This window comes from Nannobrachium achirus (assembly GCF_963921795.1).
Source record: "Nannobrachium achirus genome assembly, chromosome: 9".
Lineage (NCBI taxonomy): Eukaryota > Metazoa > Chordata > Actinopteri > Myctophiformes > Myctophidae > Nannobrachium > Nannobrachium achirus.
In genome coordinates this window covers 34333359-34345726 of record NC_137818.1, presented here as the reverse complement: position 1 = coordinate 34345726, position 12368 = coordinate 34333359, and the positions used below count along the sequence as shown (strand labels likewise).

The 12368-nt window shown below is 43.9% G+C and overlaps 1 protein-coding gene across 1 annotated transcript in view; it reads left to right on the top strand.

Moving 5' to 3' along the window:
- The window catches only part of pkp1a (plakophilin 1a), a 41920-nt gene that overhangs the window by 11005 nt on the left and 18547 nt on the right, over positions 1-12368 (top strand). Inside the window, exon 3 of the mRNA XM_080733060.1 lies at positions 5967-6230. Within this exon, the coding sequence (XP_080589186.1) occupies positions 5967-6230 (264 nt within the window). The remainder of the gene's footprint in view (positions 1-5966; positions 6231-12368) is intronic.

The following is a 12368-nucleotide window of genomic DNA, read 5'->3' as shown; positions in this document are numbered from 1 at the left end:
GCCAACACTTTTATGACCAGTGGAGTCCCCTACCAAAGACATAAGCATCTTTCCACCGTCATATACGTCATTTCTTGGGTGAACTTCTCCTTTAATGTTTTGTTAAGCTGAAAGGGAAACTGCCGTTCCATTAGCGCTTTGGCACAGCCTTCCTCCTTAATGCTACAAGGTGTCCTGCCGCCAAATGGGAAATTTCGTGTGCTTAGTTGCTGTTTTGAAAAGCTACTGTACTGTCTGTACTGTTTCAACATGTACTTTTTGTCAAACGATCAGACGAGCCAGTGTTGTGAGAAGGACTCGTCATTAGGGGATTAGCAGGGCATGGTCTGGATTCATTTCCCTCCAAGGGGGCGTGTCATTATTAAACACACTTACGCTTGCATGCACTTACATAAATTGAAATAAATACCGTAAATTAGAGCGCCTTTCACAGCATAAGAACATAATGTTTATATCAAGCAAAGTCGCAGAGCATTGGGTTTGGGTAGACTGGTTTAACGGGTGGCGTCTCTGACTTGTCTCAACACACACACACACACACACACACACACACACACACACTCTGTGAGAAACCTTTTCAGCTCTCACTGAAGGTTAGAGCTGACATATAGCATGACAGTTTGAGTTTGTAACAACAAATGGCACATATCATATTACCTTGGTTGAGATGAGGCTTTTTGATTGCATGCCGCGGTATATTAGTTGCCCATTAACATGAGCACAGTGGAAGTGCAAAGGTATTTGTGTGAGGTCAAATTTCTCCATCTTATGTTACGTTTACGGGGGCTTCTGTGAAAGCTACTCTTATGGAGAATGGGTTACCTACTTTCTTTCTTTCTCACTGACCCGGATTGCTGGTTCAGAAGGCTCAAGATATGGACCGTGATTTAGGTTAATACTTATTGGTTAATAGTTATATTTTGCTTCTGTTGGCTGCCAGCACTAAAATGAGGGCATATCTATTAGGTTCAACAGATTATAAGGAAAAGGTGTCTGTCTGTCTTGTCAAATGGTGCCCAGGACTTGTTTTTGGGACCTGGGCAAATCCTCTGAAATATTAGTCACTAGTTCTCAACACAGGGTTCTTTGACACCCCCCCCCCCCCCTCCAAGGGGTCCTTGAGAGGTTTCCAGCTAAATGATTTATAGTTAGCACTGAAATGGAGTAATGGACTCTAATGTGTCTGTAACTGGAAATTTGGGTTCCTCTCAGAGTTGAATTAACAATGTACATTGGTGGAAAAAGTACTCAAATGTTTGGGTGAAAGTACCAATACAACATTGTAAAAATACTATGTTACAAGTAAAAGTCTGTTATTTAAAATTCACTTGAGTACAAAAGTTTTAGCATCAAGTACCAAAAGTAAAAAGTATTCATTATGCAGATTGTCCCATTTTCAAATGTTTTCAATATGCTTAAAAATCTTTTGAAAATAGCAGATCTACAAGCTCACAATGCTTTGCATCACGATGTGTTGTGAGCTTGTAAAACGTCTATTTAAAAAAAGGCAAAGTTTAAATACGGCTGAAGTGGTTCATGTATATTTTGTAATAATGATCAAAATCCACAAAGTAACAAGTTACTTAAGTTTTCAAATAATTGTAGTGGAGTAAAAGTACAATATTTGCCTCTGAGATGTAGTGGAGTAGAAATAAACGTATTGAAAATTGGAAATACTCCAGTAAAGGAAATAATACCTCAGGGTGAGTCCAGGAAGATTCAAATGTTTCCTGTAGAAAGTGAGGTCAAATGTACAGACGGTCTTATGTTTCCATTATCTTTCAAGGTAGTAAACGATCTTAGAGGGAATGCCGACGCTCATTGTCCTTGTTCTCGAAGACATCAGCGCCACCTTTGATACGGTTGATAATAATATCCTTATGGACAGACTTGAGAACTGTGTTGGTGTATCTGCCAGTGGTGAAAAGGGTACTCACATTTTTACTTAAGTAAGAAGTACTTACAAAAAAATAGAAAAAGTATTGTCATCAAAATGTACTTAAAGCACCAAAAGTAGAAAGTACTCATTATGCAGAATGTCCCATTTAAAGCTGTACTGTGGAAGCTGCTCAACTAGTGGTCAGTAGCGGTATTGCTTTTTCCGGCCGGAGTCGCCGCCGCGGACCACCGTGGCCGCCGCGAGCACCTCCGCCTCGCCGATACGCATCCGTAGAGCCGTCTCCCGTCATTTTTAGACCAGAATTGAGGGAGTAGCCTGCAAGATTCCTTCACCAATGTAAACACAGTTGCTGAGGGAAGCTACTTCCTTTAGAGACAGCAAGACTCGTGATTGGCCGGTAGTGTATCATGTGGGAGATGACATCATTTTGCCGGGAAATTCTCCCCCCCTCACAACTCATAGAAAACATATAAAGAGAAGGCTTCAGAAGCTGAAAATAACAGAGTGGGTGTTCTAAAACTTTAGCGATTTAACAGTTAGGACAATTTTAAGATTTGTTTTATAAAAAAAGTTACATGGTATAACTTTAAAGTTTTCAAATGTATAAAAAACTTTTGAAAATAGCAGATCTACAAGCTCACAATAAGTTGCATCGTGACACATTGTGAGCTTGTAGATCGACTATTATCAACTGGACGAAATGTGTATAGAACTGAAGTGGTTAATATGTTTTGTAATAATAATCCAAATGTCCAAAGTAACTAGTAACTCAGGTTTTCAAACAGTTTTAGTGGAGTGTAGGCAGGTTTATTGGTTTATTGGCAATTCAAAGTGCTTTACATAAAACATTAAGCTAAATACACATGTTATAAACAGGACATTTGACACACCTATCTCCTTAATAGGAAAAAAGCAAAAAAACGCCAGGAGTGAGTAAAACTACAGAGTAAAAGACATTTATAGCTGTGCTTTTTAAAGAACTGAGAGTTGTAGCAGACCTGCAGTTTTCTGGGAGTTTGTTCCAGATACTGTATGTTGTGCATATTAAAAACTGAAAGCTGCTTTCCCTAGATTCAAAACTAAAACATTGTAAGGACAAAAGGGAGACCTTTGAGAGGTCTGGATGGATCGTTCATGATATCGCACAAGATCATAAATGTGTTTTGGTCCTAAATCAATGCTTTAATAAACCAACATTAATATTTTGAAATCAATTTGTTTCACATACTGTCCTGACAAAGTCCTTTGATCTGTGTAATTGTGTTAATGTGGTTGTTAAAATCCTGGTTTGAATCCATGACTACACCAAGGTTTTTGGCTTGGTTTGTGTGGTTTTGAACATTACCAATTGAAGCAGGAAAAGTAGACATGGCATGTGGTGGTGTACCCTAAGGCTCCTGGGCCCCGTTCTCTTCAAGATGTACATGTTAGCACTTGACTGTGATCAGAAAGCACAAAATACATTTCCATACAATCATATAGATTGTATGTTGCTGTGCATGCTGAGGAAGACCCCAGCCCCACTTACATTTCTGTATCCTCATATGAATTCAGTCATTTGCAAATCCCGCCCCATTCTGCCCTGTTACTATGGTGGTACATTTGACCCTGGGCAGATTGTTTTTATAGTGGCAGTGAATGGGGGGAGAGGGTATTTTCATTGCCTCATTATTGCAATTTAAAGTACCAAAGGAAAAACATCTAGGTGATATTAATAAAAGGGAAGACAAAGGTACAGTAGTTACATTGCAAAACAGGGGGTTTCCCCGAAAATATATGTTTTAATTTGTTTAATCCCAGTGGGACAGAATCACCATTGCAGATTCTTTTATAGTGGAAGTGGATGTTTTTTTTTTTCATAGCCTCATTACAGCTATATAAAGTACAAAAAAAACACATCTACGTGATATTAATAAAAAGGGAAGAAAAAGGTACAGTAATTACATAGCAAAATAGTAGTTTTCCCCCGAAAATATATGTTTTAATTAGTTTAATCCTCTGGATCAGAGAGAGAATAGAAATAGAAAGAGAAAGCGCGGTGCATCTTGGGTAGGAAGATGACAGCCAGATTATAGTTCTCCTCACATAATAGGCTGGCTTTTCGTAATTCTGCCCATTTAAAATATATGTACCCAATCGTAACTCTTAGTTACATTGATAAGGTCCATGTGAACTAGTTTGTTGAAGCTTATTCATTATGATGAGCGAGATCGCTATCACCTCGCGCAGCCGTACTGCACGAACGCCGTGCTCCGCAGAGCGGACCGTTGTTGAAAGCCTGAAGCAACATTCTCCACTGCACAAACTCCACCCCCGATAGCAAAAAGTGAATGGTTTTTTCTGGTTGGCCAGTCAGGGAGTCTCAGGGACCAATCAGAAGGCTGACAAACGGTGAATTGTAGCCTCCTTTGTCAATAGATTTTCTGACCTAAAGCATGAAAATTATACGCACATTGTACATACACTGATCTATTTCTATTATCCTATTGTCAGTGTTGCCGTAGTCTTGGGTCGCACGCCCCCGACGATCAATATATTTTCCAAGTTCACACCTCGACAACTGTTTTAACAAAGAAACAAGCCTATATGCATATCAATAGACCTATATATTAGGTGTTGAGTGACGTTCGCGATCCCCCAAACATTGAATCACCATTGCACCACTGCCTATTGTAATTAGGACATAAGACATACCAGTAAGACTCCCTAATCCACAAATATCACAGCCTCCACCTCTCACGTCATACGGGCAGCCATAGTTACACCTGGAATGTTGAATCTCCATATATGGAGATAACCTACCCATCACACAAAGTCTGACCTCACCAGCCCATACCTGGGCATGGACGACTTATATCTCCATATACGGAGATGGCCATATATGGAGATACGATGACATCACAGAGTCCACAGCTGATGATGTGGCGTGATGTCATACAATACACAAACAAGCCCTATATAAAGGGGCAATTCTCACCAGGGAAGAGAGCATTCCCCACTAGCTGAGTATCTTAAGATGGTTGGATGTGATGATAAGCCACAAATAGGCCAAAAGTTTGTTTTACCAATTATCAAGACATACGGGCAGTTGACAGTTTGCCATTGTTACTCATTGAAGTTGAATCTCCATCTGAATCCCTTTTATGCCCATATATGGAGATCCCTGCTCTGAGTATCTGACATCACTAATCCCTTTTATGCCCATATATGGAGATCCCTGCTCTGAGTATCTGACATCACTAATCCCTTTTATGCCCATATACAGTATGGAGATCCCTAACAGAATCCATTTTATGCCCATATATGGAGATACCTGCTCTGAGTATCTGACATCACTGTGATGTCACCTGTTTATGCCTAAATATGGAGATCCCTGCTCTGAGTATCTGACATCACTGCGATCTCACCTGTGATGTCACAGTGACACATCACCTCAGTATCTGTGATGTCACAGTGACACATCACCTCAGTATCAGGCTTTACACGTATACATTGAGCAGGGCAAAGGTGTGACGTGTGTGACGGACGGACGGACGGACGGACGGCCGGTGGAGGTTTTCATACTAAACTGCGACCTTACGGTCGCAATTAGGACATATTACACCTCTTTTGAAGGCACTGCATTGGTTACCTGTTAGTTTTGCATTGGTTACCATTTAGTCACTAAATGTGGCAATGGATCTGTCTATTGATCTGAGATGCTTTGTAGTCATGTGCCTGGCAGCACTCTGACACTGGTCTCTAAACTGTTCCATAGAGAAAATAACATCTTTTAGATATTGTGGTTCTAGCCTTCTCTATGATCCTGTGTGTGTGTGTGTGTGTGTGTGTGTGTGTGTGTGTGTGTGTGTGTGTGTGTGTGTGTGTGTGTGTGTGTGTGTGTGTGTGTGTGTGTGTGTGTGTGTGTGTGTGTGTGTGTGTGTGTGTGTGTGTGTGTGTGCGCGCGCGCGCGCGTGCGTGCGTGTGTGCACTGTGCATCACTCACTGACTCACTCACTCTCTCTTCCTCCTCCCCTCTGTCTCTCTCTCTCTTTCTTTCTCTCTCTCTGTCTCTCTCTCTCTCTAGGCGAACTATCAGAAGGCGCGTTCGGTCTCCTGTAAGACGATGGGACGTAGGATAGCCAGCACCTCGGGCCAGTGGGACCAGCGCTTCAGCACGTCCAACTGGCCGTCGCCCCCCAACGGCCTGAAGCCCAGCCGCAGCGACCCCGCCCTGGCGGGGGCCCCGCTGGTCGCTGCACCGCCACCTCCACGTGCTCCAGCATCTCCAATCCTTCCCCTGTCTCCAGTCCTTCCTGGTGCCGGTGGGTCTGCTATGGCACTCCTTATGGTGAGCATTTAGTTGCGACCGTCAGGTCACATTTACTATCAAAACCTCCACCGGCTGTCTGTCCGTCAGTCAGTCAGTCAGTCTGTCTGTCTGTCTGTCACGTCACACTTTTGCCCTGCTCATATCTCCGACATTGTTGCCCCTATCCATGTGAAATGTTCCACACACACTCTTTGCCTGCCAAACCACAACTTCCACCCATCAATTCTCACATGGCCCTCTTCTAGCGCCACCATGAGGCCGATTCTTGCAAAACACATTTTTGGACACTGCTCCTACAATTTTTGCCCTAAAATCACGCTGCGACCTGACAGTCGCTTATCTCCCGATTAGGGAGTCTTACTGGTTTTCTGCACATATACCTACAGTACATATCGTCGTTGTCGGGTGGAAACCTTTTATGTCCAAAACCATTCCTTTTTTGTATTATCTATCTATAAATGCGACAAATCTCTGTCTGTTTGTTTGTAATCCGCGTATCTCGAGAACCGTTCGTCCCACCGGCTTCAGATTCGGCACGCGCGTTCCCCGCCGCCGCGCGGAGTGCAGTGCCGGGCCTCGACCCAACCCGACTCGCGGTTTTCCGAAACCGGCGCGAAACGTTCGGAATCTCCTTATGCGGAGCTGATTGTTGACATCAGGCTGTTCCGGAGGAAATCGGCGCAAGCGCTGAGTCATTGTGACATCACTTCATAAAAGGCTCTGACATCACGTACGCCACATGAGTCAACACAAAATCTCTGTGAATGTGTATGTATGTATGTAATCCGCGTATCTCGAGAACCCTTCTTCCCACCGGCACGCGCATTCTCCAGATATGGGCATAAAGTCTGACATCAGAGTTTTCCGCAACCGGTACTGTGTGTGCAGAGATCTTCATATATGGGCATAAGTGGACAAAGACAAACAGATGGTCAAAACGGGTCCTATGACAACAGGTATATTGGGGTTTGCATTAAAGGGTGGGGCATTCATGGGGTTTGCAGAGTTTTCCGCAACCGGTACTGTGTGTGCAGAGATCTCCATATATGGGCATAAGGGGACAATGGCAAACAGATGGTCAAAACGGGTCCTATGACAACAGGTATATTGGGGTTTGCATTAAAGGGTGGGGACAAAGGCTAACAGAAGGCAAACAGATGGTCAAAACGGGTCCTATGACAACCGGTATATTGGGGTTTGCATTAAAGGGTGGGGCATTCATGGGGTCCGCTCCAAAAAAGAAAATAAAAGAGACAAAGACAAACATAAGACAAGCGACAAAGCGTGGGACTGGGAGGATGACTTGAATGATGCAGATTTAAGCAGGCTGTGTATTCTGCTTAAAGAAGAAACAAACAAAAAGCGACAGAGATCTCATATATGGGCATAAAATGGACGCAGATAAACAGATATCTCCATATACGGGCATAAAGGGACACAGACAGACAGATACAGAGATCTCCATATATGGGCATAAAATGGACGCAAATAGACAGATATCTCCATATATGGGCATATGGGCATAAAATGGACCCAGAACTATATCTGCAGTGATCTCCATATATGGACATAAAATGGACGCCGACAGACAGACAGATACAGATATCTCCATATATGGGCATAAATGGACACAGGCAAACAGATGGTCAAAACGGGTCCTATGACAACAGGTATAATGGGGTTTGCATTAAAGGGCGGGGCATTCATTCCCTATTTACATCGTTCCCGAGTTGGCCAGGTCGCCGACTAGACGCTAGTCTATCTATAAATGCGACAAATCTCTGTCTGTTTGTTTGTTTGTAATCCGCGTATCTCGAGAACCGTTCGTCCCACCGGCTTCAGATTCGGCACGCGCGTTCCCCGCCGCCGCGCGGAGTGCAGTGCCGGGCCTCGACCCGACCCGACTCGCGGTTTTCCGAAACCGGCGCGAAACGTTCGGAATCTCCTTATGCGGAGCTGATTGTTGACATCAGGCTGTTCCGGAGGAAATCGGCGCAAGCGCTGAGTCATTGTGACATCACTTCATAAAAGGCTCTGACATCACGTACGCCACATGAGTCAACACAAAATCTCTGTGAATGTGTATGTATGTATGTAATCCGCGTATCTCGAGAACCCTTCTTCCCACCGGCACGCGCGTTCTCCAGATATGGGCATAAAGTCTGACATCAGAGTTTTCTGCAACCGGTACTGTGTGTGCAGAGATCTTCATATATGGGCATAAGTGGACAAAGACAAACAGATGGTCAAAATGGGTCCTATGACAGGTATATTGGGGTTTGCATTAAAGGGTGGGGCATTCATGGGGTTTGGTCAAAACGGGTCCTATGACAGGTATATTGGGGTTTGCATTAAAGGGTGGGGCATTCATGGGGTTTGCATTAAAGGGTGGGGCATTCATTCCCTATTTCAAATTCGGCACGTGCGTTCCCCACCGCAGCAGGTAGTGCAGTGCTCGGCCTCGACCCGACCCGATACACGATTTTCTGGAACCAGCACGAAAGGTTCGGATTCTGATGTCTGACATCAGGATTTTCCGGAACTGGCACTGTGTCTGCATAGATCTCCATATATGGGCATAAAATGGATGCAGACAGACAAATACAGATATCTCCATATATGGGCATAAATGGACACAGGCAAACAGATGGTCAAAGATCTCCATATATGGGCATAAAGTGGACGCAGACAGACAGATACAGATATCTCCATATATGGGCATAAATGGACACAGGCAAACAGATGGTCAAAACGGGTCCTATGACAACAGGTATAATGGGGTTTGCATTAAGTTTGTCTCCTCCTCCATCTGTTTGTCTGTGTCCCTTTATTCCCATTATGGAGATCTCTGTATCTGTCTGTGCCACCGACTGTGTTGCAGACACAGTGCCGGTTCCCCCTTTAATGCAAACCCCATTATACCTGTTGTCATAGGACCCGTTTTGACCATCTGTTTGAAAAAGCGACAGAAATCTCATATATGGGCATAAAATGGACGCAGATAAACAGATATCTCCATATATGGCATATATGGGCATACAATGGATGCAGAATCACAAAGATCTCCATATACGGGCATAAAAGGGACACAGACAGACAGATAGAGATCTCCATATATGGGCATAAAATGGACGCAGATAGACAGATATCTCCATATATGGGCATATATGGGCATAAAATGGACCCAGAACTATAACTGCAGTGATCTCCATATATGGACATAAAATGGACACCGACAGACAGACAGATACAGTTTAGGCAGGAACATTCACGTCAAGAATATAACAATTAATAACATAATGAACAGATACTCGGCAAGATATTGGCAAGGATATTTAACCATTTATTGCATAAATGGAATACAGTTAAACTTGGCGTTTGAAGGGCTCCGCGATCGGAGATGCTCCCTGAATTTTGTGCAGGCATTTCTGAGCATGCTAAGCAAAATCAGGGAACGCAGCAATACCCCCCATAGGGATAGAATAGCAAATAGCAATAACCGTGACATGTAACATAGTCAAATCACAGTATTGAGCTTAACAACATTGACATGAACTTAGACAAAATCACAGTATGAGCTTAACAACATGACATGAAACTTGGACAAGATCACAGTACTTGCTTAACCACATTGACATGTAACTTAATCAGACAATCACAAGTATTTGAGCTTAGCCAGAGTGATCATGCAAAGGTGGAGGCTGGGGTGGAGGAGGAAGCAAGCAGCAAATGATTCCGAAGCTTCGGAACCAAGCATTGGTAGGGAAAGCAAGCTCTATTTAAAGGAGCCTTCCCTAGTGATTGAGAGCTCTGATTGGAGTATGGCAGTCATGTGACATAATGACCAGCAGATATGTTAATGAGGTATGAGAACAGAGCTGACTGACAACTGACACTCAGACTGGCGGCGACTTGACTCCCATGCCCTGCATAAACTTACGCTATGCTTTATTTTAGGCAGGAACATTCACGTCAAGAATATAACAATTAATAACATAATGAACAGATAGACTCGGCAAGATATTGGCAAGGATATTTAACCATTTATTGCATAAATGGAATACAGTTAAACTTGGCGTTTGAAGGGCTCCGCGATCGGAGATGCTCCCTGAATTTTGTGCAGGCATTTCTGAGCATGCTAAGCAAAATCAGGGAACGCAGCAATACCCCCCAAAACTAATGAGCTTGCTCTCTGTCTTGGCAGGGCTCGGCCAACCAGAGAGCGCTTTAAAACCCCCCAAAACACGGAACCCAACGCCACATAAAACCTGTGTCAGTCAGACTCTGGTTATGTGTAGCAGCAGAGCGCCACTGCAGACTTCTACATGATTAAAAGACTGCAGAGTCTTGAACCATGAGAAGCCATCCTAAGCTTAGCAGTAACTATGTGTAGCAGCAGCTAGCTGCGATCTCTGCGTTGACAAATTTATTTTATGCTAAAAGATACATGCTGCATCTTAAAAGAGAGACCATTCTATGATTAGTGAAATGAAATAGCTAAGAGAGGCAGCGAAGCGACGCTGCCGACCTTTGAAATAATTATTCCGTTAAGAAGCAGTTCTTAAATTAAGAAAAGGCCATCCTACCATTAGTGTATAAAGTGGGTCAGCTACGCTTGCTGTGCTGTGTGTGCGAGCGGTTCTAACGCAGAACCAAATTGTATTAAGCAGTTGGTCTTAAGCCATCCTACACTGCGAAGAAGAGTGAATCAGCTACGCTTGCCGAGTTGTGCCCCATCCCTTAAAGGGGGAGCGAGCTGTTTGAGGTTACCCACCATGCTAGGTAGACGTGACCCTGCAATTGGAAGTTGATATTAACAGCTGTGATAACCGTGCCAACCACCTTTGAGCAATTAATTAGCCGACCGTCTCCTCACTTAATGCCGCTCATGCTTTTGAGCAACAAGAATGACCTCCTTCCTGGCGAGTAACATTCATAGCTGCTGAGGATCAGCGTCCATAACTTCCGAGTTGGAGCCAGCCCGGTTGTATGCATAGAGAGATGTACAGGTGTGGAGCCATCCCCGATGCTGCAGGAAGCATCTCTGGTAGCCATCCTTCCAAGGTCCGATACAGCTTGCCTCGCCAGAGGACGCCAGGCAGATACCATGACATAGAGGATAGAAAGAAGTATTAGTTTGAGAACGTAGTCTGGATTGCCTTGATGCACCACCCGGCTGAATATTAATGAACTCATACAAGCATAAGGTGCTGCTGAAATATACTTAGAATCATCTTGAGACTTGTTGCAACGATCATCATTATTATAATTATTATTATCATCCACAACCACGCAATCTATATAATACATCTGACTTATCAGCCATATAATTATGCCTTTAGATGAAGATGCAGTTTGATTAACGAATGACCTGCCTTTCATGGCTTCGGGAGGAGGTCCAGGTGAGTATCCTCGATCCAGAATCCTCGATCATCGCGACACATCGATGTCGCTCATGAAACAGGCAGGCAGCCACTCCCCTGTCTGCTGAATCTGTAGCGTGCAAGCAGGCGGGCAGGCGTGCAGCAGGTGGGCAGGCAGGCGTGCAGGCAGGCAGGAGTACAGGCAGGCAGGCTCATGGTTGCAGCAGAAGTAGCGTTAGCTGAAGCTGTAGTAGCAATGCCCTCTGCAGTGCCAACCGACTCCTGACTGGCCTCATGGCATTATACGGTAGTGGACGAAACTATAAAGATAAACATGTTAGCAGAAAACACACAGAAGCTGCAGCACAACGCTGCAATGACATGCTGTAGCAGCAGCCATGCAGCAGCTCCAGCACGAAGCTGAAAAGATAAACATGATGTTCGCAGCAGACATGTAGCAGCCTCAGCAAGAAGCTATATAGAAAAACACGATTTAGCGGAACATGAAGCAGCTTTAGCATGAAGCTGCAATGATAAAACCTGATGCCGTAGCAGTGGGCATGCCACAGCTCCGGCATGGAGCTGTAATGATAAACATGATGTTAGCATTAACTAGCAGTAGCATTAGCTGTAATTATTAGCAGTTATGCTAGCAGGCAGCAGCAGGTTGAGTGGAGCTAGCAATAGCTGAAATTTTAGGACACATGATAGTATCTGACTGAAGCAGCAGCAACAAGAGCCATTAGCACAATTATGTGATCATTGTAGCATAGCAGCACAACTGATAAAGAAA